Raw genomic sequence first — 27,881 nt, forward strand, 5'->3', positions numbered from 1 at the left:
AGCTCCTTGCCTTTGTTTCTGCCCCTCAGAGGCTTTCATTCCCATCCACGGTCCATCTCAGGCAGTTTCTTTGAAGTACTAAACTCACCTGTGCTCTGATTTATGTGTGTATTCTCTGTTTCCTTTCTGCTGGCTCCAGAAGAGCAAGGTCCCTATTTGTTTTGTTCACATTGTGTCATTGAACTTGGCACCAGTTAGGTGCTCAATACATATTTGCTGATGAATGAATGAATGAATGAATGAATGAATGAATGAATGAATGCTGTTAAAAAAAATGAGCCTTTTGGTTCCAGAGTTTATTAATAGTGACCCATTCTTTTTCAGCTCCCCTTTGCCCCAACCCCAATCAGTCATCCAACTCTAGGGCCTCAAGGTAGTTCCAGCACATAGGAAGTAGAATAGCAGATTTGGACAGTGTTCACATCTGTAGCTTCCAAACTTTTACTTTTCTTTAATGCAGTAAAATAATTTTTATGCTCCCAAAACTCTCACTGAACCCCTATATCAAATATATAAATCAAGAGCTGCCCTTATTGAGGGAAAATACTAGGGCTTATAGCTCAGAAAAACAGTTTGATGCTCACTCCCCTCCTTATTTTAGTGACTTCATAGTACAGACAAATGAGCTGGGCCCAGAGAGGGGCCACGAGCTTCCCTGAGATGCACAGTCTCTAGGGATCTCAGTTCAGTGCTCCTTCCATGGTAACATACCGGACTCCAGACTCATCCATCCAGGGCAGAAGACGCTCGCAGCAGTATCTGCCATGGTGACAGCCTGGCCTTTCCTCTGCTTACTTGCTTCCTCAACTGCTGGCCCTAGGGTCATGTGAGGGTCTGGCTGGAGGGTGGATTGGAAGTGCAGGGGTTTTGGGTGGTCAAACTGGGGGTCTGTGTTGGAAGGCTGGTGGGGCTGGGGGTTTGGGGACTGGCAGGCTGGGAAGGACTTTCTGGACTCATGGCAGGCTCTCCCTTCCTCAGGATGAGATTGTTGAGCTCCTGAAGCAGCTGCTCCTCCAGGGATCCCCGTGCCTGAGGACTGCTCTTTGAAGGGGGGCCTGGAGGAGGGTCAGGCGTCCTCTCCTCTTGACCCAACAGGCTTGCTTTGGAGAGGGGGGTTTGATCAAAGGACCTCTGGCTGGTAAGGGGTGTCTCTGACTTGGTTGTCCACTCCCATGTGGAAGAGAAGGAGGTCGTGTCCTTGGTAAGCTCAGGGAAGGCCCCAACCTCCTCATACACTGGCTCTTCATACACAGGCTCCTCCAGCTCATCTTGCTCCTCCACAGACCCCTGGGGTGACTTCATTGGCTGGGTGGAAATGGGACAGCAGAGGATGGGTGCAGTGTTAGAGTGACTATGTTACTAGTTCTTGACCAAGTTCTTCCTTGAATCAGACGTTATAAAATACTTGACCTATATGATGTCACAACAACCTGTACATATATGTACACACATATGGGTCATACTGCAGGAGAGGGAGATGAAGAGGAGTTAAGTTGCCCTGGATCACACAGTAAGGAAATGGTAGTCGGTGAGGCTTGACTTCAGATCTATCTGGCTTCCAAAAGCAGTCCTCTAACCTCTTTTTTTTTTTTTTCTATCTCTCAGCTTTGTAATTACTTTCTCCTTTCATCCTATCACCTCTCATTGTTCATCTTGTCAGATACACATGCATTGATGGCCTGTGTCAGAACAGACACGGAACACACCAGGGTGCAGCCACACTCACGGCTGGCAGACACATGGCTGGAGCAAACACAATACTCACAAAGAACATAGACAAGGTCCTCCGGTTGTGTAGTCGCCGCTGGACACAGGTAGAGCGGGGGATGAGGGGAGGAAGAGACAGAGACAAAGTGAGGCCTGGCAATAGGAGGCATTGGTGGACAACGAGGGCACAAAGAACATGGACAAGAGGGTCGTGGGTAAGTGGGTAGGGCATCTGGCATGCAGGCACATTGTTTCCTCCTACAATACGACAAGGGTAAGGGCAGGAACCAGATATTTAGGACATGACGGGGGGAGAGTCTCACCAGGGTCTGATTGGCAGACAGAAGGCTGGCTCCGCTGTCATCCCCTCGGATGGGCAGCAAGGGCATAGTGCCAAACTTCTGACGAGCAAGGTCAGAAGAGGAGCGACGGCGTAAAACCACCGACTGCTGGTCATCGTGCTGAGGAGACAGTGAGGTGTTGGCACTAGTGGACCTGGGAGGCACTGGGGGTGTGGCTGGCCCCCAGAGCCACCAAAAGCCCAGCCTTCAGCCTCTCCCTTTTCCTCACCTGGGCTTTAAGGATGCTTGTGGTCCAGTCCCACATCTCATCCTCATCAGTGCAGGACAGACAGCTGTGGGCGAACAGAGTGATTCAGGAAAGTAAATGTCCCAGCATAAGGCATGAAGGAATAGAGAAGGGGAGGGTGGAAGAGGACAGGGCAGTGCTAGGGAGATATCTCAGTTGGTGTAAAGTGTTTGCCGTACAAGCACAGGGACTGGAGTCGGATCCTCAACACTCATGTCGAAAAAGGGCAAACCAGCACTTCGGAGGCAGAGGCAGGCAGATCTCTATAAGTTCGAGGCCAGCCTGGTCTACATAGTGAGTTCCAGGACAGTCAAAAGCACTTGCTGCTCTTCCAGAGGACCTGGGCTCAACACCCAGCAGCCCCCACGTGGTAGTTCATAACCATCTGTAATCCCAGATACAGACGATCCTATGCCTCTGTGGGCACCAGGCATGCACATGATACAGAAATTATATTCAGGCAAAACAACCCATACACATAACTTTTCAATTAAGAAAAAAAACCTTGAAGCTGGCATGGTGGCCTATTACCCCACTCCTGGGGAGGTGGAGACAGGCAGCTCTCAGGCTCACTGGCCAGCCAGCCTAGCCTAACTGGCAAACCCCAGGTCTTAGCGAATGACACCTGAAATTGACCTCTGACCTCCACGTGCATAGATACATGCATATATACACATGGACGGATGGACGGGCAGACAGACAGCAGGGCAAAGGCAGAGAAGAAGCTCACTAGGAGGTACTCACAGGTGCATCTTTTCCAGGATCAAAGTGAAGCCCCACCTAAAAGGCAAAGGAGACCGGTGGTAGGGTAACTAAAAGCCAGACAGGTAATAGAGTGGGAAAACCTTAGGTCAGGGGTAGAGAGGAAAACTCACGGTGTTGGAGGTTTTAACTTCTTGCGGATCCCCAGATAGACCTTGGCGCCTTCCAGAGACCACTCCCGTTCTGGCTTAGAGCTCTGAGAACATGAACAGAGGCAGAAAGACTGAGAGGTACAAGAACACACCATGGTTAGGGAGATCAAGAAGTCATGGGTACATTGGGACATGTCTTCAAGGAGTCAGAAAGGTGAAGGTCAGGAAAGCAATGAGCTTGGTGAAGATTTGGGCTGTGGGGTCAGGGGTTGGTACAGTTATGGCTCTTGATGCCTGACTGGCCATCCAGTATCTCACTCCCCTAGCACCAGGGCATCACCTTCTTCTCCTTGAGCAGCAGCAGGCAGCGGCCACGCACCAAAAAGAACCTCTCCTGGAAGCGGTTTCCCAACAAGCGAGGCGGCTCCTCTCGACACCGCAGCAGCCCCACCCGTGGGCTCTCACGCCGGACTCCTGGGCACAGAAGAGCAATGCTGGGTGGAGGCCTTCAGGAGAGAGGGCTAGGAAATGCTGGGCTGAGGGAGGAGGCTCACCTGTGAAGAGGCAGCCAGCGTGTGCCATCGAGACTTTTCTCAGGAGCAGAGAGGCTGAGCAGGGCTCTGGAAGCTGGCACCATTGCAGGGCCTGTTCTAGAACTTTTTCCTTGGGGTGCAGTGGCCTCTCTGAAGGGAAATGTTGAGGCAGGTAATAATCAGAACTAGCCGAAGCCTGGAGTCCCAACCTCATCTCTCACTAGGTTTTCGTTCATTCATCCGTCTAACCACAGACGTTGATTTTAACCCCAATGCTGTGCCGGGTGCCATGCTTTCCTTGGGATACAATAGCGAGAATGACACATATGGTCTGCTTTCTTGAAGCTACAGCCTAATGAAGGAGCCAACAGTAAGTAGCTGAGTAAAATAGAGACCAGGGATGACTTAAAAAAAAATAAAGATATGTATTTTTAAGTATGGGGGAGGGGTTCCAGAAGGTAGAGTTACTGGCAGTTTGTGAGCCACCCAGTATGGGTACTTGGTTACCTTGTTTTTTTTTTTTTTGGTCTTTTTGTTATTTTGTCTTTTTTTTTTTTTTTTTTTTCCAGAGCTGAGGACCGAACCCAGGGCCTTGCGCTTGCTAGGCAAGCGCTCTACCACTGAGCTAAATCCCCAACCCCCAGTATGGGTACTTGGAACCAAACTCCTGGTCCTCTGCAAGAGCAGTTGGCACTCTCAACCACTGAGCCAACTCTCCAGCTCCTAATAATTGCTCTGCAATAAACAATATTTAAGAGACACACAGAGAAACAAAGGGACAAAGAGACGAGCAAGTGAGCAAGTGAGGTTTGCCAGTCAAGGCCTGTCAGAAATGGCATGTGTGGATGAGGCTTATCAATCTATTTGAAATATCAGGCAAAGCAAGCTGTACCTAAGATCATGGATGATCTTTGTTTGGTTGGTTGGTTGATTTGGGTTTGGGATGTTTTTTTGATTTGAGACAATGTCTCACGATGTAGCTCTGACTGGCCTGGAACTCTCTCTATAGAACAGACTATCCTCCAGCTGCTTCTGCCTCCCTACTGCTGGGACTACTCCTGTGCACCACCACAACCTCAGGTAGGATCTTATAGGATGAAATGTAAAAACAAATGCCACGAGCCAAGAAATTGTTCTTGGGGAAACGAAACAGCAAACATGGCCAGACTAGGGATGTATGCAACTCGGTGGTGCATGCTTGCCTTCCATTCTCAGATACCCATGTTCGATCCCCAGCATGGTGGCAACAGTGCTCTGGCCTGTGCTCTGGCAAAGGGACAGGCTAGAGAATGGCTGATGGGGAGGATGTCTGAGAAATAAGAAATGGCCACACACTCAAGGTCATGATAAGGACTCTGAGTTTTATTCTAAATCCATTAGGAACCCATCAGAAGGTTTTAACCATAGGGATGGCGTGATCTGGTTTATGCTTGAAATGTTCACTTGGCTGCTCTTTAGAAAATAGATTGTGGAGAGGCAATACATAGAGAGGGAATGCTGCCCAGCTGTTCCCACCATGCATTTCAGTGGTTCGTATTGAGAGACAGAAAGGTAACAGCGACTGTGACGAGGGTGGTGGGAACAACAGAGATGGAGAAAAGTGATAGACTTGAGTGCAATCAATAGGACTAATCAATTGGCGGATTGATTATAAAGATGAAGGTGGTGGGCACAAGGCTCTTGGGCTTCTGGACTTAAGTACTGAGTAAACCGCAGTACTATTTGCTGAAAAAGAAAAACCAGATAATAGTCTTGGCTTTCTATTGGAGGAGGGGCCTAGGAAGGGAGGAATGTCAGTCTTAGGTACTGTAATACCTGTGAGAAGAGGAGGTGTCAAGGAGGCAACTGGGTATGTAAGTATATAGTGCAGAGGAGAGATCTGAACCAGAGATTTAAAGAATTTGGGCTGTCAGCCAGGCATGCCAGTGTATACCTGTCATCCCAGCACTTGGGAGAAAGAAGCAGGAGGATTTCCATAAGTTTAAAGCCAGGCTGATCTACAGAGTGATGTTTCCAGCCCACCAGATTTAATTTGGGTGTCCGTTAGTGGTATTTAAAGCAATAGGGAAGAATGTAGGTCAAAAAGAAGAGAGGACCCAGGATTGATTCCAAGCCCTTCTAACAGTTCAGACAGGGTAAAGGGGGAAAATGGAGCCTCCTTTGAGATACAGGGGAAACCTTTGCTGAAGCCAAGAGAAGAGGACTGAGAAGAGGACTGCATCCACAATGTGAACACCTTCTCACGTGGCTAAGTGGCTGGTAAAATGTCCATTGCGTTTGGTAACAGAGAAGTCATTGGTCACGTGTCCACAGGCACAGATGTGTGGTAATACTCACCAAGCTCTCCATGTTCAAGAATTTCAAATGTCACCCACAAGTCTGTCCCTGACGCTGTCCCTCGCATCTCCAGCACCTGGTTAGTCAGCTCCTCAGCCGTCAGTGTTGGGGACACCTAGCATACAGACAAGAGCATCCATGGTGATTAGATCATTGCTTCTGTTCCTCCTCTCCCCGACCCTCCAGTCTCTGAAGACTGACCTTTAGGGTGACACAGTTGTCTGGGAGCTGCTGTTCTATATAAACCTCCATGATGAGGTCTCCAGCCTGGGACAACTGAGGAGGGATAAAGGAGGACACGGAAATTACTAAAATACCAAGATGGAAGAATGCCTACCTCCCCCAACAAAGGTCTCCTTCCGGCCCTCACCCCTAACAGGGCTTGGGCTCGGAAAGAATACCAGGACTGGGAGAACTGCGTGCTTAGCTGCATATGGTGTCACCTCAGACAGTGTGAGACAGTGGGTGCAAGAAGAGTCAAGACTCCCTGGGTCCCTTCTCTACCCCTCACATCCCCCAAAGGTTTCAGACTGGCCCTGAACCCTGAGACCAGGTCTCATATAGACCCAGGCTGGCCCAGCTTGTTATGTAGGTGAGGATGACCTTAAATATTTTTTTAATGACTTATTCATTTTTATTGTATGTACATTGGTGTTTTGCCAGCATGTGTGTCTGTGTGAGGGTGTCAGATCTCCTGAAATAGGAGTTATAGACAGTTGTGAGCTGCCATGTGAGTGCTGGGAAATGAACCCAGGTCCTTTGGAAGAGCAGCTGGTGCTGTCAACTGCTGAGCCTTCTCTCCAGCCCCAGCCTTAAACTTTTGATCTTCTTGCTTCTACCTTCTAAGAGTTGGGCTTATAGGCATGTGCTACCACCATGCCAAGATGCCGGGACTCCAACTGAGGGCTTCATGAATGCTAGGCAAGAACTGCACCTGAGCTACATTTCCATTCCTGGTCTGCAGAGCTCTATGTGGCTGAACTTTATTGTTATTTATTATTGTTGTTGTTGTTAATTGGGTTCCCCCACACACACCGAGGGTTTCTCTTTGTGACCTTGGCTCTCCTAGACGGCTTTGTATACCAGGCTAGCCTCGAACTCACAGAGATCTTCCTGACTATGCCTCTCTGAGTGCTGGGATTATAGGCGTGCCCCATCAAGCCCAGCTATGTGGCTGGAACTCTTGATCTACTCAACCCAAGAGCTAGCATTACTGGCCTGGACTATCACACTTGACTTTCCTGAGATCTCCTGTACTTAGAAGCAGGATACTGAGAATGGCTCTCAGTGACAGAATGCTTGCCTACGGCGTGTGAGGCCCCTGGCTTAATACTCAGTATCACCAAGAAAGAGATGTACTTAAGGATCTCCATGGTGGAATAATGAAGCAAACACACTGGCCAAAGCACTTCTCTCATGGGGATTCCCCTGTCTACCAAAGAGCCAAAAGTCAATGTGCAGAAAAAGAGGCTGAAAGGAAGCTTCCTTTAGTGGGCAGAAGGTTCGTTTTCTATGGTGATGTCCCTCCTGCCCCACTCTGCAGTCTAAGGTCAGGACACATTACCTGCACATCCTTCCAGGTGGTAATGAGGCTGACCTCCAAGTCAATCTGAGCTGCCTGGTCTGAGTCAATCTGCAAAAGGGCCAAAGTCATTTCAGGGACTGCTAGGAAAGGAGGGAAGCAGGGAGGGCAGATATCAAGGTCAAACAGGATCTGGATAAGAGGGTTGGAGCCCTGAAGAGTCAGGAATCAATAATAAGAGAATGTTGGGGTTGAGGTTGTTGGAGAAGGAAGCCCAGGATTTTGGGAGGAGGTAGGCTGGGGTGTTTGGGATGAGGGTCTAGACTATGAGTCCACAGGGGTCGGACAGAGGGGTTGTATGGCAGGGTCAGGAGAACCTTACATCAAAGACAGAGATGTAGCCGTCGATGAGCTCCTGCAGTACCCGAACCTCATGCTCTCCCCGCCCATCCGTCTGAAACACACTAGGTGCAAAAAGCAGGGCCAGGTTCCGTGTGCACATCTGGTTTAGAGCTGCACACTTCTGCACCCTGCAGAGAGAGAGGGGCACTGGAGTCAGGAGTCTAGTCCATGCTCTCACCACTTCACCGACACATCCATTAACTGGGAAGACATTTTTTTTTCCCCTTGGTTTTTCAAGACAGGGTTTCTCAGTGTAGCCATGGCTGTCCTGGACTCGCTTTGTAGATCAAGCTTGCCTGGTCTTTCAGATGTGAGAGACCTGCCTCTGCCTCCCCGAGTGCTGGGATTACAGGCATGCACCACCGCTCCCAGCTAGTTTGGCAAACAATTGTTACCTCTCTACTGAATGCCATGTTCTAGGCTAATGCTGAGGCTATGGCAATGAATAACACAGCATTGGTCTCAAGGAGCTTTGAATATCTCAGGGACACATTTAAGGTATGGGTGATTATTACTAGAGCAGTTTTTATGTAAAGGACAGGCAATAAATATTTTAGTCCCTCAGGCCATATGCTCTCTGTTGTAACTTCTCAGTTCAGCTGCTGTACTACAAAAGAAGCCATAGGACACCTTTCAATAATAGGGTGTGGCCTTTCATTCGGACTTTCATTTGGAAAGCCAGGCAAGGGACTGGATTTGGTAATGATATTTGGCAACCCTCTGTAATATTGTGTAACCAATACAACATAGCCAGAGATGCACCTACATTCTAAGCCTTTTTCTCCTAACAGACTGGTAAAGGTGGGTCTGCATTTTAATAATCTTTATTTCTTAGAGCCAATTCCTTACCTGGGATAGACTAATAAAAAAATATAACCATCACATTGAGTTCTACTCATTTATGATCATATATATATTATTTATAACATGCCATGTGCTAGACTACATATTTCACATGGATTATTTCATTTTACTTCCCTACAACCTGTCAGGTAGAAACTTCATTACGTCACCCTCCTTTTAAAAACAAGCAGACCAAAGCTAAGGTCACATGACTCGAATGGAAGAACCAAATTAAAACCTAAGTCTACAGAGTCCCCAAGCTCGTTCTCTGAAGCTTTAGCTGCAATGCCCTCACATAAGAGCTATTAGTGAAATTAATTAACTAAGGGGATTGTGGCATTGGTTTGAAGCGATGAAGGAGCAGGAAAGGAAGCTGATGAGGGCCTGGCCTCACTGACCGATAGAGATGCCCGATGAGGGTGGCCAGTGTTCGGCGGTTGACTCGAGGGAGGCAGCTAATCACTTCTTTGTATTTCTCCAGGCGCTGATTCTTCTGGGGAAGCTCTAGGGACAGAAGGGAGGAGAGGTGGGGAGCAACCAGGAAGAGGGAACGGATGCTGGGGGCAGGGATATTCTGAGAAACAACCCCAGGATGGCTATATCTCTTTCTGCCTCCTACCTCCCTGTGTCGGTTAGTTTTTGTCAAATTGACACAAAACTGGAGTCCCCAGGGAGGAGGGACCCTCAGTTGAGGAACCGTCTCCACCAGGTTGGCCTGTGGACATGTGATGCGGGAGGGCCAAGTGAGCAAGCCCCGGGGAGCAAGCCAGGAAGCAGCTCTCCATGGTTCCTTCTCAACGATAGACTGGTAAGCCAAACAAATCCTTTCCTCACCAAGTTGGGTTTTGGTCATGATGTTTCATCCCATCAACAGAGAGCAAACTAGGACATTCCCCAAGCCAAGTCTCTGGACGATCACCCAGGGTGGGGAATGTTGGGAAAGGAGAGCTGTGTGGATGCTGATGGAGGAAGATGGAGATCCCGATTGAGTCTCCAGTACCTGCAGCCTCCCTCCAGCGGGGCAGCATCCTTGCAGAGGTCACCGGGTCATCAAGCTCCCGAAAGAAGCGTTTGAGTGTATCAGTAACGTCTTCTACAAAGTGTTCCCGTGGTCTGAGCTTCACTGACCGGGCATCCCGCCGAAACTCAGCCAAGAGTCGCAGGCTGCGGGCCCGAGCACCCCCTTTCCGATACACACCTTCCAGCCGAAGCCCTGAAAACAGCAGCAGTGTCTGTTCAGTATTATGTGAAGACATACTGCCGCCCACCCAGCAGGCCCTCTGTCACCCTCCCCATGGTATGTGGCCGTTAACAAAATCCACGGATGCTCAAGTTTCTTATATAAAGTGATGTATTTATATATAACCCCACATAAGTCATCTCTCTGGATGACTTATGATACCTAATACAATGTAAAGAATGATAAAAAATCCCTATACATAATCTCTACAATATTCTTCAAATTTTCTGTCTTTGATTGGTTGGATATACAGATGTAGATACTGTGGCTGCTGAGGGTCATGTGTACTTCTGGTGTCTCCACAGTAACTTGTGAACATATTCAAAGTAAAGAAAAAAAAATCATTTCTTTTCTCACACACAGGCTCCTAGCTAAGGTCTCAGGTTATAAACAAATATATATATATATATATATATATATATTTTCTTTTTCTAGGAACTAAGGATGGAAACCAGGGCCCCACACATACTAGGCACATACTCTGCCACTGAGCTGTATCCCCAGCAAAGTGAAATATTTAGTCCTGCCTTCCTTTTCTTTCTGTTAGTGATTCTGCTGCTTAAAAACGCCCCCCTCCAGAATATGTAGAATGCTGAAACGCTGTGTCGTGTTCCAAAGCATGAGAATCCTGTGATGTGGCTTACAGAGAGCATTAGACAAGCTTCACTCAGGCACAGGTTTGTGCTGATCTTGGCCTTGAGCTGAGTGTCAATGAGTCAACCATATAGCTAAAAAAAACCTGCCTTTACACAACAAAACATATAAAATAAGGGCTTTTTTTTGTTTTTTTGTTTTTTGTTTTTTTGGTTAAAAAAAATAATAACTTCTTTTACCCAGAAGTTCGGAGGACTCTAATCCTGTCTCTCTCTTGGGAGAGATACTGAGATTCAGTATTTGCCAATTAAGTGTTTGCACTGTCTTTATAGAACATAATGTCTGCAAATAACTAGAGCTGATGATGTTTGTTCTCTTAATACCCATCTTTCCAGTAGCCTATGAGCCTTTCAGGATTGTCCCTGTTCACTGTCACCTCCTCTCTGAAAGCCACATGATAGCACCTGAATCAATATCTATCCAGTGAGTGTGGTAAAGCAAAGACCTTGGACAGAAAGGTGGCCCACCCCAGGGCCTTCTCTTGGGGCCTCAGACTGGATTTCTCATACACTAGGGAAGCTAAAAAGGGATGGAGGAAACTGGTGAGTGGGAGGTCACTGAATGAGAATGCTGCCCAGGTGGGAAGAATGTCATTAGCCACTGACTATGGCTGTGACTGGTAAAATACAACTCTTTGTATGGTCATAAATATGTCTCCCCCCACCCCAATACTGAAGATTAAACCCATGCCAAGTAAGAACCTACCCATATTAATACCTTCAGCTTCCGATCCCCCTCCTTTTTGTTTTTGTTTTGTTTTTTGAGATATGGTCTCTCTGTGTAGCCTTGGCTGTCCTGGACTCACTTTGTAGACCAGGCTGGCCTCGAAATCACAGAGATTCGATTGCCTCTACCTCCTGGGATTAAAGGCCTGTGACACTGCTGCCACCACCACTGCCTGGCCCTTTTGGTATTTTTTATTTTGAGATAAGGTCTCTCTAAGTTGCTTATGCTGGCCTTGAACCTGTTTCATAACCAAAGTATGCCTTGAACTGAGAATCCTTCTGCCTCAAATTACTGAGTACTGGTAACTACAGGCCTGTACCAGCAGGCCTAATTGTTTTGTTTTGCTTTTGTTTGGTTTCTTAGTTGGTTTTGGTGCTTGAGATTGAACCCAGGACCTATAACCTCCTTGGTTTTCTATGAGTGTTTTTTTTTTTTCTTCTTTTTCAATATCCAGCCTCCTAAAAAGAATTCATAGGGAATGTAGATACATCGGGCCAGACTCCACGAAGAATCCAGCAGACCACTTTCCGTTGCTGACCCTTCAGTCCTGGACACTCTCTCCTCTACAGACTCGTTCTGTTCAGACCTTCAGTGATTGCGTGGCCTGCCCAGCTTAGCTCTTGCCTCATAGGTGCCTCCTCTCAGTCCACCACATCTCTGAATCCTCATATTTCTTGTGCCCTCTCACCCTCCACGCCAGCGCTACCTCTGAGCAGGGACATCCTGCCAGGCCCTATACTCATTGCTTGACATGCACCATCTCACTGGAAAATGAGGATCGTTGGTCCCATTTTATAGATGAGGGAACTAAGGCTCAGAGAGTCACATGGCCGTCTGGTGTCATTTTTCAGGTAATCACACACACACAGACACACTGGCTTCTCCAACCCCTCCCAGTAGCTCGGTGTCAACCAGTGCCCACTCACCATGCTGTGTGACAAAACTGATGCAGGCGTCCACAATGATAGGAATGTCTCCCCGGCTCATCTGCTGCTCCTGCAGCCCTGTACCGCCCCCTCCAGCAGCACCCCCAATGGCCGTGTTCCATGCTGCGAAGTCAAGCCGGCCTTCCCCCTGCAAATACAGGGTCCTGAGACCCAACAAGGCCCAGTTAGAGGCAGCTTCAGAGATCAGCAGAAGCGGAGGATCGCGTGGAGCTGACTTTCCAGACACACCAGCAGGGGGCAGCAACACCACCCCAGACAGTTCCCCCTAAATGGGAAGCAACTTTGAGGAAGCAGGCAATGGAGGGGTGAGGGGAAGCTGGGTTCAAAGAGTCACGCAGTATAGAACATTACCTTCCTGTCTCTACCAGGACCAAATGCTCCTTTTTATCTGGAGTGTCGGCTGCAGAGACCACACCTGTAGGAGAATCAACATCATCCTAGCAAAGACTCTTAGTTAAGGTATGTAGGTGCCTGATTAGCATCCTTACAAACAGTGTTCCACCGGTGAGCTACACGCAGCTACGCCTGGGTTACATATGACTGCTCAGAGGACAAGTAATTTGCCTTACATTGTTTGCTATAGAATGGCAAAGCTGAGCTAAAACCCAGGTCTCTTGTTCCTAGAGTCCTACAGCATTATTCTAGCGTCTTCCTCTTTGAGAAGACAACAGTGAAGATGCATAGTCTCTCCTCCTGGTCCCAGCCAACAGATAACACGTATCGAGTATGTACAAGTTACCTCCTGCCAGGTTCTGTGATAAACGTTTTTATGTATTTCTTTATTTGAACCTCATTCTAACCCTTGGAAGAAGTCTTACTATTATTGTCCATTTTAAGATTAGGGAACCAAGGCATGGAAAAGTCCAATAACTCCTCAATAACACACAGCTAGGAATTGATAGAAACAGTGTCTAAATCTAGGTAGTTTCACTTCAGAACTTGTATCTGAGCTATTACATTCTCCTCTTCCCCTAAGAACCCCAAAATAAAATAGGCCCAGTCTCACACTCGCCCACGGTCACCCTTTTAAAAGCCCTATCCACACCCTTGCTCACTGATCTCCTGGAGACGCCGTAAATGCACCATGTCCTCAGGAGCAGGGGGACCAGGGCCGGGCGCTGGGCACAGGAAGAGATGATCGCCGCGAAGGAGGCCAAACCCTGACAGCCAGAGACCAGGGGCTGGGCCTGCATGGGAGGGGGACCGCAGCCACAGCCGGCCCATCCGCAGCAACCCAGGGCCCAGCAGCTGGTGACAGCTGAGCGGGGAGAACCACTGTGGAAGCAGAAGGCGGACAAGGGTGGGAAGGTAAGGTAGGGAAAGACAAGGGGTTGGGGGAAGCAAATGAGAATGAGAGACCATGAAAGGAAACCAGAAGAAAGGGGGAGGGAAGTGTGGTGGGGAGAGAGCAAAGGAGACAGGGGAAGGAAGGGGAAAATTTTTCATTCAATTTGCTCCAGCATACAGGAGAGCCCTGGGAGGCTGGCCTGCTTCCTAAATGAGGTGGGAGAGTAGGACTGAGTAGCCAGCCAGCACTACTGAAGACTCACCATGCTTTGGGCAGTCTTTCCCGAAGATAGTATGGAAAAGGGGATGTTTTGGGGTCCCACTCAAAGCAATTCTGTTCCAGCTTCATGGGTTTAAAAAAAAAAAAACAACCTAGAGGGTGCTAGAGTTTTTGGTTTTGTTTTTAAGATCTATCACTAACACTTCCCTTAAAAATAATAAAAACTTAATCCCAGTAGTTGGGAGACAGTGGCAGGTGGATCTCTGTGAGTTCGAGGCCAGCCTGGTCTACAGAGTGAGTTTCAGGACAGCCAAGGCCACACAGAAAAACCTGGCCTCAGAAAGAAAAAAAAAGAAAGAAAAAAGATAGTAATAAAAATTAACTGTTAGAAAATTGAGATGGACAGACAAAGATGAGGACTGGAGAGATGGCTCGGTGTTTTAAAGCACTTGTTGCTCTTGCAGAGAGCTGAGGGTCAATTCCTATCACCCATATAGTGGCCCACAACCACCCTCAACTCCAGTTCCAAGGGACCTGATGCCCTATTCTGACCTTTGTGGGCACATACATACGTACATACTTACATTCGTTTTTACATACATACACACATACATACATACATACATACATACATACATACATACGTGACAAACATTCATGTATTTAAAGTAAAATAATGAATGTAAAAACTATTTAAAAAGAGAGAGTGAAAGACATACAAGCCCTTAACTTGTGTAATTAGATTCAACAGATAAAATCATTCTGCCAAACTGCTATGAAAGATGCAAAGTGCTTCCCCTCAGTTCTCTGCATGTCCTATCACGGATTGGAACAAATAATCAGGAGACCACAGCGTGGTGAGCGGAGTCAGCTGTGGCAGAGATGACACAGGGAGACCAGAAAATGGCTCCTGGCCTCTGGGCATGAGAAGTCCTAAGTGACTTTCGGGGTAGCAGCTTAGTAGAGTCTAGGCAGAGGAAGGCAGCCATAGGGGTTAAGGAGGAACAGCAGGCTGCACACAACTTCTGAGAAGTTATCAAGAGGGAAGGAAGGCACTGGGGTGAAAAGTTGAAGGTGAACAGAACCTAGGGAAAAGCTGTTTTAGGATGGGAGAGATCGTCATCATCATCAGCATCACCGCCACCATTATTTCAACACCCACAGATAAGAGAGGCTTACTGTGTGTGGGCCTGACATGTCACTTAATCCTCATCCCTAGGGGTGAGTCTTTACACCCACTCTGCAGACACGGAGGAGCTCCAGGGGCTAAGTTGTAGGACTCAGATCTCAGGATGTCTGGCTTTGAGCCTAAACATTTTACTTCCAGGAAAGGAGGCTAGGAGGCAGGGACCGACTTGTCAAGGTCTGAAGAAGGTAAGATATATGAATTTAGCCTATAGCTGGCCACAATGGCACGTGCCTGATATTCCGGTGCTCAGAAGCAGGAGAAGGATTGCTTAAAGTCTGAGGCCAGGCTGCTCTACATAGCAAGTTCCATGTTAGCCAGAACTACATAGCAAGACCCTGTTTCATTAAAGGAAAAAAAAAAATGAAGCTTTTGCCTGTTGGAAGATTTGGGGTCAGGAAGATGGTAGTAAGAGTGAGAGGTGGCTGCCCTGTGGGGAAAGGTCAGAACACAGGGAGGCTTGGGGCTAGAGGCAGGGGCTTGAATTTTACCTCTGTGTCCTGCTGCCTCCTAGCTCTGTGACCTTGACCAAATGAATTCCTAGCCTCTACGACTGAGTCTCCTTCCATAAAATATATCATTAAAGATACCCCCAAAGAGGGCTGGAGAGATAGCTCAGAGGTTAAGAGCACTGACTGCTGTTCCAGTGTATCCAAGCTCCAGTCTGGCAGCTCACAGATGTCTCAAACTCCAGTTCCAGGGGCTCTGACACCCTGGAACTGACATTTGCACAGACACATGTGCAGGCAAAACACCAATGCACATAAAATAAAAATAAATTTTAAAATATCTTTTTAAAAAGTACCTCCAGAGGTAGTTGTGGAAACTAAAAGAGATATTGAGTGGGCACTTCTTAAAACACAGGGCTTCCCACAGTACTCAGCCAGCTGTGCCTGTTAGTGGACGAAAGCACGGTGGGAGGAGGTGGCGATGGGGAGACGTCATGAGCAGCGTACAGAGGGGTCTTGCCTCCTCACCTTGCCCACTGCACAGATCCAGGCCTCTAGACTGTCTGCTCCGTCTGTAGCAAAGTGCTGGATTCTTCCCCCAGTGAGGATGAGTTCAAAGGAAAAGGGGAACCTGCAGAGAAGACCAGGTTAGGAGGACAGCAGGGGACAATGAGGGGGCTGCCAGGATGGGCACTAGTAAGAGCAGGGGCGGAGAGAGCAGTGTCACCTGTCCAGGTCACCTGGATCAGCAGGTGGAGGGCTTACGCCCAGACATACAACATCCTGGGGCTGGAGAAGGCTGAGGGATTCAGGGCTGCTCTCTGATGCAAACATTTCCAGGGCTGCTCCCAGCACACACCACAGGCGGGGAGGAGCTAAGTGGAAGATGGATGCAGGAGCTGTCATCCTCCTCATTGGCACAGACCCCATTTGAACACACTCATGTCAAGCCTTCTTTCTACGGTTGACACTACAGAATTTTCCCATTAACTCTACCAAGTGGGTTTATATTTAATGCTGTTCTGCAGCTGGGAAAACTGAGGCTTGCCATCTGCACAGCATGCCTGAGTCTGCTCAGGAAGGAGCAGAATGGACGCTGGACCCAGATGGTCTGACTTCAGAGCAAAGCTCTTAACTGTCGCTTGGTGACCTGGCCTGGTCCCTCTCTCACCCTCAGCATCCCAGCCCACTCCAGGGAACTTAGCTACGCCAGCTCTGTCCTGCCTCTCTGCAGCACGTCCCCACCTAACCCACTCTCTGGCCCTGGCTCCGGCCACCCCCCAGCTCCCGCTCACCATCCCGGCCCCTGCGAAGGGGTGGGGCTCCTGCCTTGCTGCTGATGGGACCGCAGTACAGAAAACCTCTGTAAGTGGCAGGCACCACCACCTCATTGTATACTCCGGGGGAGGAGTCTGCAGGGGGAGAGGTGGTCAGTGAGGAGAGTACACGGACGGCACGGCCCCCTTGGGAAAAATGCATCCAATGGGACAGCATGGGATCCAATCCCACCAGCGCATGGCATGCAGCCCGATGAAGGTGAGTTCCTCACTACCCAGCTTGGAAGAGTGTGACAAAGGGACATAGGCCTCTAGCCTGGTGCTTGTCCACTTCTCTCCCCACCAACCACCCAACCAGGCCGGCAGCCCTAGTTGAGCACTTTGGAGCATGGCCAACACCATTAAATCAGCCACTCGCTTGAGCAATAAGAATGTCCGCAGGAAGATGAGACCTGCCTTGCCGGTTGATGCTGTTGGGATGGCAGGGTCCTAACACTAGGGCACATCCTGACTAGTATAGTGACCTCAGGCCCTCATCAGTCATCCTTTGACCTCAGGAAGTCTAAGGGGTTAGGAAACTGCCGAACCTGCCGTTGCAATAGACAAGGCAATGGGGAAATGGAGAACTTCTGGGGAGAGAGAAGAGTTCCTTGGGAGGATGACCTGATGGTAGAAGGCTAAGCAAGCTGCCATTGAGGGCTGAAGGGGACCAGGGCTCCTCTCCCTCAGAGGCTTCAACACAGAGGAGCTGGGTCATGTTCTTCAACAGGTTGGGTCCCGCCATAGCTGCACACAGTGCCTAAAGGGAAGGAAGGGTCTCTGTCAGCCTCATACACAATCTAAGAACACCCCCAGGGACTGCCTTTTTTTCACCAAAAGCAGCCTTTATCACCCAGGTCTAGGCATTCCAATACAGACTGCAGCCCCCTCCCCCCACCACTAACCTGTCCCTCCTACCTGTAGAAGCTGGCTGTGATCTGGGTGCTGAGGGTGGGGCTTCCGGAAGAGACCCAGCTTATACTTTCGGGAGATGAACTCTCCCCGAGGGCCAGGGGCCGAATCCGGATGCAGCCCTTCACCTGGGGGTAGTGCCCCTGCCCAGAAGCAGTTGGCACGATCATTCCCCAGGACAATGAACAGCTACAGGATGACAAGAGGGCAAAGATGAGTGGCCAGAACTCAAGGGTCTCCAAACAGCCTAGTCCCCAAGCCGGACCCAAACTCTACTTTTGGGTGCTCCCTGTCCATTCCTCCCCTCCCCTGTCCTCTGACTCCTTACCTGCACTATCTCATTACTCCAGACACTGGTGTCCAGCTTCAGGCTCTGTACCTTGGAGATCCCAGAGCCCAGGGCCCGGTGTTGACCTGTTAGCGTGTGACAGCCGTGTGGCAGAGCACTCTGAGTCCTCCCACGTCCCCCCTCCCGTGCCAGTCCCTCCTCCCCACCATTTGTTTTCTTGAGGCCCACCCCTCACCTGCACACTGCTTGCAGATGACGACGCCCAGGTTGACAGCAGCCCAATCCGGCCGGGAGGCCCTGCAGTCCGCACAACGCCGGTTCGCCGGATTTGACCAGACCTTCTCAGCCACCTCGTAGTCAGACAGGGTCTCCGTTACTGCTTCTTGCAGAGCGGCCGCCCAGCTCTGTCGAGCCCCCCCCAGACTCGGCTGTGAAGCTGAGGGGTGGACAGCCAGTCCATGGGCGTGGACCTCCCTCCACATCCTATCCCAGTGGCCATTCCTACCAGAGCTAGTAGAGGCCACTTCTGGGCCAGAACTTTATTTTGTTTTATTTTAAAATTTTCGTCAGAGTCTCATTCATCCCAGGTTGACCTCAAACGTGTTATATGGTTGAAGATTTCTTTGATCCCCTGGCTGGGGTTAGAGACAAGCACTACCATATTTATGCAGTGCTGGGGTCAGTCTCAGGGTTTTGGGCATGTTAGACAAGCGACTCTAGCAGCCTCGCTACATCCCCTTCATTTCCTGCCACCTTGTCCATGCCCACTGAAACTCATCATCTCATCATTTATACCCGTGGATATCCTTTGGAGAATGCCTCCAGCCCTCTGCACCTCTTGAGAAGACCCTAGCCTTGCCTTCCACCAGTCTAGGCCCCACCTGAAGCAACGATGGGGCGTGAGCAGATCGAAGCTTCGACTCTTGGTCTCCCGGACGCTGCAGCCTTGCAGTTGGATGAAGCAGATCCCAATGCCCAGAGAGAAGGCCTAGCAGGGTCGGGGGCACACAACACGGTGAGATTCCAGAACGGACTAGCCAGGCTCACCAGCCCAGCTGCTCTTTACCTGCTCACTCTTGTACAGCGCCAACTCTCCAGGGATCAGGGCAGCAAACACCTTAGCCTTGTGTCCACGCAACTCTAACGTGCCGGTGCGGAGGGGTCGTGGTGGGTGAGGGGGTCGGGGGTGGCCCAGGAGGCGCTGCTCCTTCAGGCAGGATTGCAGTGTGGAGCACCATATGTCCCGCTGAGCTGGTGTGGGGGACAGGTCAGCGGGACGTATTCTATCCTAGCCTCCCTTCCACCCTGACCCAGTGGGTTCTGACCCTCACCCTCACTCTCCGTGCGGAACACAAATACTCTCTGGCCAGTGATGACCTGGAATTTGTTGTCCTTGCTGCTTCGGGTCATCTCGATGGCAGTCAGAGGGATCACACCTTTGGGGAAGGGGTCCTGGAAAGAAAACCCAGTGACCCACGGGGGCAGCGCACCCCTGTGTGCGCTGAACTTTCATGAGATTGGCACCCAAACCACCACTTGGTTAGAGCTGCTGTGCCAGCTACCTCAGAAGCTGCTGTGGCCATCCTTCTACCATGGGCCTCCAATCCTTTCAGTGCTCAGCCCTCCCTATCTTTCTGTCTCTGGTTTCCACGTAACAGCCCCAGGCCCCTACCTTGTCACTGCCAAAGTACATCAGACTCCTGCCATTGAACTGCACAAAACGTCTCTGGAACACATAGTTTCTGAACAAGGAAGAAGCTAAGGTCAGTTCGGTGTTTGGGAACGCATGCCGTGGGCGATCCTACCTCTCATCCTTCTTCCTTTCCCTCCTTCTCCCTTCCCTTCCCAGCAGCCCTTACCCTTGAGGTGAGAGCTTGTCCAGCCAGCCGCTGAGCAGAGGCACGGGACGATCTGCTGTGGAGGAGAAGCTGGCGTAGGGCGAAATGAGGTCATCACTGGTGTCCTCTGCATCCTGGGTGGGTAGTGAAAGGATGGAGTCCCCAGGTAGCTCAAGGCTGGCATAGCCAGCATCCTCCCGCGTCTCCAGGTCCTGCCGGCTGAACATTATGGGTGCAAGAGAAAGAACACAAGTCAAAACCAAGTGCCCCCGACAATCTCATGGTAAGTCTCCCACCCCTACCCATAGCACCTATGGCATGTCTGGCAGGGGTGAGCTGGCAACCCAAAAGGTGGCCACGAATCTTCCTCCTGAGTGTCCTTGGAGGTTTACTGGGAAAAGGTCAGTCTCTCTCCTCTGGAAGTGGGAAAATGGTTGCTCGTAGCTCATCAACATGTATTATTGTTGTTGTTGTTTTCTCTAAAATGTTCTTGGCTTTCTCTCCATGAATTATTTTCCATCAGTTCTTAATGGTATGAAGCAAATTGCCCAACTGCTCACCTGCTTTCATTCTTGTTCTCCCTTCCACAATCCCATCTCAAAACCACTAGTGCTCTTTGAAAAATGCAAATGAGATCATTGCATTCCTCTAGGTGAAACCATTCAAGAACGCTCTATTCATAGCTAGGATGAATGGGGATTTCTGTGCATGGGCTGCAAGGACTATAAAATGAAGCCCCTGCCCCCGATTTATCCCACCCTTGCTTGCTATAGTCCATCCACACACTCTCCACTGTCCAGGGATTTTGCACATTCTTCTGCCTGGAACACACTTTCCACACTTCCCTGAGCTTTCTCTGATCCTCCAGGTCTTTGCTTATGCCACCTTCTTACGAAGGATAGATTCCTCTATTAATCCAGTGGTTCTCAGCCTCAGCAGTACAAAACTTGGGAAACTTTTAAAAGAATATCAGCACGTGGATTTTATTGCAGACACTTAAATTTTCATCTCTGGGAGTTAGGGCCAGGCACCTGTAGTTCTCAAAGTTCTCAGGCTATGGAATAACTGAGGTTGAGAACCACTACTCTCCCCTGTTTGTGTCTTATTGCACTGAGAAACTGAAGCAATCAGACAAGAACCCCACAGACTCACAGCGCCATATCAATCCAATTTCACACACATGCTCTGCCTACCTCCTGTGACTGTAATAAACACCTGTCTGAAGCCAGGCTCTTCCTCCCCCCCCGTACACTTCATCCCACCACTCCCACCCACACAAAGACATCACTTCGGAGTTTCTCACCTTCCCCTCCACGCACCCCTTCACCAAATCGTTCTTATTCACTTACAGACACATACAGCATTCCACGTACAAACTGTCTGCTTCCCTCCACTTCTACCATTAACAGTCACTCCAAATCTCTGTTCTTTGCGGAAAAATGCAGTAATAATGCCTGTTGTTTCATACAGTCTCTATTCTGCTGTTTGGGGTGGGGTGGTTGAGACAGGGTTTTTCTCTCTGTAGCCCTGTCCTGGAGCTTCCTCTTTAGACCAGGTTGGCCTAGAACTCACAGAGAGCCACCTGTCTCTACCTCCTGAGTGCTGGGATTAAATGCATAGGCCACCGCCACCTGGTTTCTATTCTTTCTTAATTGCACGGATCAGGCTTTCACCTCATCCACTCCTTGTCAGAGTCCCCAGTGACCTCCGTTATCCATCCCAGAGGTCTCAGTCTTGGCTTACCAAGCAGCAGCCTGTTCAGCAGCAGGGCACAGTTGGCTTCTCCCTCCTCCTAACCCCTTCCCTTGGCTTCAATGACATCATCCTCTCCTAGCGTTCCTTCTCCTTCTCTGGCTATTTTGGTTCAGTCTGTTTAATGATTCTTCCTCTTCCACAAACCTCTGGATGTAGGCAGGCACAGAGGCCCTGGACTGGGTCCTCTTCTCCCCCATACTCCCTCTAAATGCTGAGAGTTTCCATATTGAAATCTCTGGCTCAGACAGCCCCCCCACCAAACGATACACAGATGTCATTAGCAGTCGTATTTATCATTGCCTTTTGGATGTACTAAACACCTCAAATTTCATGTCTAAAGCAGAGTTCCTGGTCCATGTCCTCCCTCCTGTTTGATGAACAGTCTTCCTGCCTCAGACTGCAACTCTATGAACTCTTAGGTGCTCAGAACCATGCTATCCAATAGAAATCAACAAGGACTACATATGTAGATATTAGCAATATTTTTTAAAAAAAGAAAAGAAATATTGAGATTGGAGAGATAGTTTAGCACAGTCAAGAGCACTGGCTGCTCTTGCAGAGGACCTAGGTTTGATCCCCAGCACCCATTTGGTGGCTCACAACCATCCATAACACCAGTTCCAGGGGATCCAACACCCTCTTCTGGCCACTGTGTGCAACAGGCATGCAAATGGCACACATATATACATGCAGTCAAACACAGGTGTACATGCAGCCGAAACACTCATACGCATAAAATAATTTTAAATCTTTTTGAAATAATTAATTTTAGTAGTCCATATTTTATGTTATGCAATATATCCAAAATATAATATTTTAGTATGCGATTAATGTAAAAACCACTAAGATAGAGGCTGGGGAGATGGCTCAGTGGCTAAAGTACTCTCTACATGAACACAACAATGTAGGTTTAGATCCCCGAGTACACATGAAAAGCCAGGCACCATGCTGGATGTAGGTCAGCAAAGAGGGGTAGAGGAAGACTGATCCTAAAGGTGCAGTTGCTGGCCAGCCTAGCCAAAGTGTTAACTCCAGGTTCAGTGAGAGATATAGGGGAGGAAAAAAAAAAAAAGAAAAAAAGAAAAAAAGAGCTGGGCGGTGGTGGTGCACACCTTTGATCTCAGCACTTGGAAGGCAAGGACAGGCAGATCTCTGTGAGTTCGAGGCCAGCCTAGTCTACAGAGTGAGTTCCAGGACAGCCAGGGCTACACAGAGAAAAAAAAAAAAAAAAGACAATGATGTCATCCTCTGGTGTCCACACGCGGGAAGTGCACCTGTGCACGCACCCCCCATTATTCAGGAAAACATTACTAAGGCGTTTCTTTCTGTGTATGTTCTATTTCTCTAGCGTGATTTTTTGGCAGTAAGTTCTGGCAGATGTTACATTTCAGCCCTTCTCCGTGCAGACCAGCGTGTCCCACGTGCTCAGTGCTCACAAGTGGTTAGTGGTTACCCTTCAGGACAGTAGAGGCTCACGCTGAAGCCCTCAACGTCTGGCTGCTCTTTTCCTCTCACACAGCGACATGACACTTTACCCTCAACTCCACTCTGAGCCACCACCGTGCTCTGAGATCTCGCCCCTGAATGACTGCGAAAGCCTCTTAACCTGCTCGGCCGCTTTTGCCTGCTTTTGCCTCCGCATTGTTCTCAGCGACGCAAACAGGCGGACCCTTTCATAATCCAAGTCGAAACTCTCCAGTGGCTCTCCCATGTCCCTGCGTGTAACAGTGACTAACCCCACAGGCCCTACCCGTGGGACCCTTTACTTCTGCCCCTCTCAGTCAGACCCACCTGACCCGGCCACACCGCAGCCTCCCCATTGCTCCTGCATCTCCCCAGGGTGCATTCTCACCCTTCTCTCTGCCTAGGATACACTGCCTCCAGAACTCTCCACAGCCAGTTCTTAAATTCAGGTCCTTCAACATTCTGCTCAAATGTTATTCTGTATACCCCCCTCCCTCCCTTTCTCTCTCCCTCCCTATTTCTTCCTCTCCCTTTCTGTAGTATACCTGTGTACGTGTGTATGTGTGTGTGTGTGTGTACATGCATGCAGCCCAGAGATTAAGGTCAGTTGTCTTCCTCAGTTGCTCTGCACATTTTATGAACGGGAGTTCATAGATTCACCTAGAGTGGCTGCCCAAAGAGCTCCAGGAATCAGCCTGCTCACCCTTCTGGCACTGAGGTTACAAATGCACACTGCTGTATGATTGTCCTGGAGATCTGATCACTGGTCCTTATGCTTTATCCACTGAGCTGTCTCCCCAGCCCTGTTTTGGTTTTGTTTTTTCAATGGTCCAATAATTTGCTAAAAAGCTACAGTCTTTCCTAATTCCTTCACCCTCAGCTCTCTAAACCTGTTCAACTACATTGTGTAAAAAATAACAATTGCTCAGTGGTGATGGCAGAGGACTTTAATCCCAGCACTTAGGAGGCAGAGGCAGGTGGATCTCCAACTTCAAGGCTAGCCTGGTCTACAAAGTGAGTTCTATGACAGCCAGGGCTATACAGGGAAACCTCATCTTGAAAAACAAAAAAATAAATAAACAAACAAAAACACTTATTAACTATCTTCTTGTAAGAACAGGATGGCTAAACTGTTGGGAGCACTTACTGCTCTTCCCGGGAACCTGGGTTAGATTCCCAGTACCTACAGGGTGGCCCGCAGCTGTCTATAACACCAGTCACAGGAGACCTGACATCCTCTTCTGGTGCACAGACATGCACACAGGCAAAAACACACATACACATTAAATAAAAATACATATTTTCAAAAAAAGAGACTTTGTTTTGTTTTGTTGTTTTATTTCAGACAGGGTTTCTCTGTGTAGCCCTGGCTGTACTGCGACTTGCTCTGTAAACCAGGCTGGACTTAAACTCACAGAGAGCCACCTGCCTCTGCCTCCCTTTTTCTGGGATTAAAGGTGTGCACCACCACTGTCCCGCTGAGACTAATTTTCTACAAAGGGAATGTCTGCATAGACTGATCTTTCTAAGTGTCTTCACCTGGCATGTAACAGTGCTCAGGGTTTGCTGAATGGGAAATTTGAAATTTTAACTGTGTATCTATTTGTTTGTGTCCTTCTCTTGTGGTCTGTCTGCCCCTTGATTCACTGTCTGCCTGGGAGCAAAAATAAGTTGGTTGGATGTGTCCTGCACCTTGATGCCTACTTGCCACTGAGGGAATGCCCAAGACACATTTGATGAGCGACTAGAAGCATGGCCCCATGGCTAAATCAACTGCTCCTTGAGCTTCCTTCGTCCTCTCCCCACTGTCCCTCCAAGTACTCACCTGTGTTCAGCCCTTTCCTGACAGACACCTCTGCCATCTCTCCTGTCAGGGGCTCCTGGGACCCCCACAGGCTGTACACCGTAGTACAGGCAACCGGGATCCATGATGTGCACTGGCAGGGTGGGAGAGGGGTGTTGAGAAGGCAAAGGGGATTAAGTGGGGGTGCCTGGGATGCAGGTGGGCACAGCTCCTCTCCAGCAACCCGCCTACCTGTGCCTGTTGTGGACCTGAAGGCAGGGGTTGGAACAGTTGCCTGGGAACTGTCTGAAGTCCTGAAAGGAGATTCTGTCGGTTATTAAGGGAGGAGGACAGCCCTCATGCTCTGTTGATCTCTTCTCCCCAGGACCAGATCCCTAGGTAGCAAAGTAACTCACGTGTTCTGAGCTGCCTGGGTCCCACCTCTTAAGTCCAGGCCGAAGTAGATGGCATTGGGCATCATCTCCATGGTGTTGAGGACTGAAAGCTGTTCAGGGGAGGAAGGAAGGAGAGGCGAGGAGCTCTGGGTACACTCTGAGTTCCTGGATACCTCTGGATCCCAGAAGATTGGGCTCAGTCCAGGCCTCTGGGCAGTGGCAGTGCCACTGAGCCCAAACACTGTCCTGGGCTTAGGCACAGGCTTGGAGGGTTGGGCATCGGGGGCAGAGCTAGGAGTTGGCTCCATGGTGGTATCTGGCTGAGAATCCAGGGAACCCCCAGCAGAGCCAGCCTGCAACAGACGTAAGATGCGTTTCCGGTGTCCAGTGGCACTGATGCCCAAATGCCTCAGCTCCTCGTGCCCCAGGCGTTGGACCGCACCCGCCGTAGCTAGGCCATGCCTTCGGAAGGTGTCTGCATACTGCCCCAAGTGCACCGCAGCCAGCCACACAGCGATGTCCAGGTCCTGAGGGGCAGCCATGGGCTCTCAGGCCATTGCTGGGGGAAGGTGCAGGGTGAAGGGAGGGATTCAGGCTGAGAGTCCCCCACCCCCTTCCCATCCTAAAGACTGAGACCTGGATGGAGCTGTACCGGCCTCCAGTTTTCTTTCAAAGGAGAATGCCCAAAGCTGTGATCTGGGGACAGAACCATGCCGGAGCAGACTCTCTCCATACAGGAATTGAGGAAACTGAGGCCCATGCTGGCAGCAAGCAGTGCTAGTATTGCTCCCCAAGCGCCTGCCTCTGAGCTCTGCCCCTGCTGTCTGAGCTGAGTGAGCATAGTGCTGGAGTACTGCAAGGCAGGGTGAGGAGGTGAAGAAGCGGAGGCCACTGAGGGGAGCCAGATACTCCTGCAGAGTAAGACAGGAGAGGGCAGGCCACAGAGGGAGAAGGGGAAATAGCCTCCACTCACAGTGGGTTCCAGAGCAGAGGTTCAGGGTGGACATCCTAATCCCAGTCATTCCCAGTTCCTCCTCCCCTTCCACCTATTGTCTCTCCTCAGACTTCCTTCCTGTCCCTCTAGCCTGGCCACCCCCACATCCTGCCTGCTGCGGTCACGTTGCCCAGAGGGCCTCATCTAGTCCCACTTTGTGGGGTCGCGGCCCGAGCAGAGGCCACCTAGGAAACAGAGACGGGTGGAGAACCTGGTCACACAAACGAGTGACCGAAGCAGAGAGGCAGTCCAAGGTGTCCTTTGTTCCCTACCTGACTATATGCGTGAACACGCATGCACTGGAACGCACACATGCGCACGCATACACGCACAGACTCAGTTGTGTATAGACACAGAGACTCGGCCTTGTGAAGACACATTACAGACTCAACAGTGTGAAAACACAGAGAGAGACACACAAACTCTAACTCGGCAGTGTGAACACCACACACACACACACACTTTGTCGAGACCTTCCTTTTCTGAGCCTGCCTTCTCCCTACCCTTGTGATTAGGTCTCCATAGTCTTGCCCCGTTGGACGAGCCTACCCCTAATTCTGCTCCAAACCCTGGGTCCATCTGAGATTCAGCTCTCCCAGAGTTTTAGGTTCTGTCCTATTCTTGTCCCTACCTGGCTCTACCTACGTCCCTCTAAATTCCACCTCTGCCCCCACCTCCGTATTTGCTCCGTATTCTAAATCTTGTCAGCCCCCAGTCTTCTAACCAAGTTGTAAGTTCTGTCTGTGGCTCTGGCCACCTCTATCACTGGCCGGGCCTCTGCGGTTGGGCTCTATTCCCACTGTTCTCATCCCTTTTGCTCTCCTACTGGCTTCCGGGCCAAGGTTCCCTCTTCACCCCATTGTCAGTTCTGGCCTGTCTACGGGTTATGTCCCATACTCTGAATGCACTCTATTGGTGACTCAGTCTGGGCTCAAGGGCGTTTGGGCACTGTCTGGGAGCCAAGGGGTGCTTGCATGATGGAGGTGGCAGGTGCGGGCGTGACCAAAAGGAGCTTCGTGGGCTTGGGGGAGGGCAAGGAGGGAGGGGGCAGACGCTCGGCCTTAAGGAGGGGCGGTTCGCCGCTGGGAGGAAGAAGAGGAGGAAAAGGGAGACAACACTGAGGGGCTCTAGGAGCCCTAGGAGGTCCCGGAGAAAGTGATGGGGTGGAGTCTGAGAGCTGGGCCCGAGGGCTCGGGGTCCTCACCTCACTGTGGCCTCCGTCAGCTTCAGGGTGCCGGCCGCACTGTCCGAGGCTCGGGGGTCCGGCCGCGCCAGCACCGCCTCCCCGCAGCCCTGCCCCGACAGCCCGGCTCCGCCCCGACAGCTCACTGCTCCTTGTGCAAGCGCCCGCCTTCAGGTGGTTTGGGCCACTTACCCAACCGCTTTGCTTATCCGGGGTCTGTATTCTGCTTTCTCCCAGAACAAAAGGTTGGGACTCAGAAACTTCTGGGAAAGGGACTAAGACCGAGGGCCAGGTCAGAGACGGGGGCAGAGAGTAGAAACAAAGCGAAAAAAAGCGTTGCAGAGGACCTTTGCATCCGCTCTTGCCAGTGGGGAGAAGGTGTGGGGCCTGAAAACTTCTGGGCTCCTCTCCCGCACTCAGCAGGGTGGGCTGGACTCAGGCACCCAGTTAAATGGGA

At 50.0% G+C, this 27,881-nt stretch overlaps 1 protein-coding gene across 1 annotated transcript; it reads right to left on the minus strand.

Moving 5' to 3' along the window:
• Nucleotides 1-260: 260 nt before the first annotated feature.
• On the minus strand, nt 261-27,528 carry Arap3 (ArfGAP with RhoGAP domain, ankyrin repeat and PH domain 3). The gene is given in 34 exon segments (XM_055622911.1): nt 261-1,305; nt 1,766-1,804; nt 2,031-2,168; nt 2,278-2,341; nt 3,040-3,075; nt 3,171-3,253; nt 3,490-3,623; nt 3,704-3,832; nt 6,020-6,134; nt 6,221-6,295; nt 7,584-7,652; nt 7,924-8,071; nt 9,185-9,290; nt 9,787-9,999; nt 12,333-12,496; nt 12,705-12,768; nt 13,409-13,628; nt 16,024-16,126; nt 16,223-16,370; nt 16,791-16,907; nt 17,436-17,571; nt 17,730-17,912; nt 18,052-18,137; nt 18,248-18,431; nt 18,433-18,448; nt 18,894-19,000; nt 19,079-19,263; nt 19,344-19,464; nt 19,685-19,754; nt 19,872-20,069; nt 24,895-25,006; nt 25,105-25,166; nt 25,269-25,774; nt 27,446-27,528. Coding segments are annotated over 33 exon segments (4,395 nt in total). The 5' UTR covers nt 25,556-25,774; nt 27,446-27,528; the 3' UTR covers nt 261-822.
• Nucleotides 27,529-27,881: the final 353 nt, after the last annotated feature.

The sequence above is a fragment of the Psammomys obesus genome, unplaced genomic scaffold (genome assembly GCF_907164565.1).
Source record: "Psammomys obesus unplaced genomic scaffold, mPsaObe1.curated_primary_1811, whole genome shotgun sequence".
Lineage (NCBI taxonomy): Eukaryota > Metazoa > Chordata > Mammalia > Rodentia > Muridae > Psammomys > Psammomys obesus.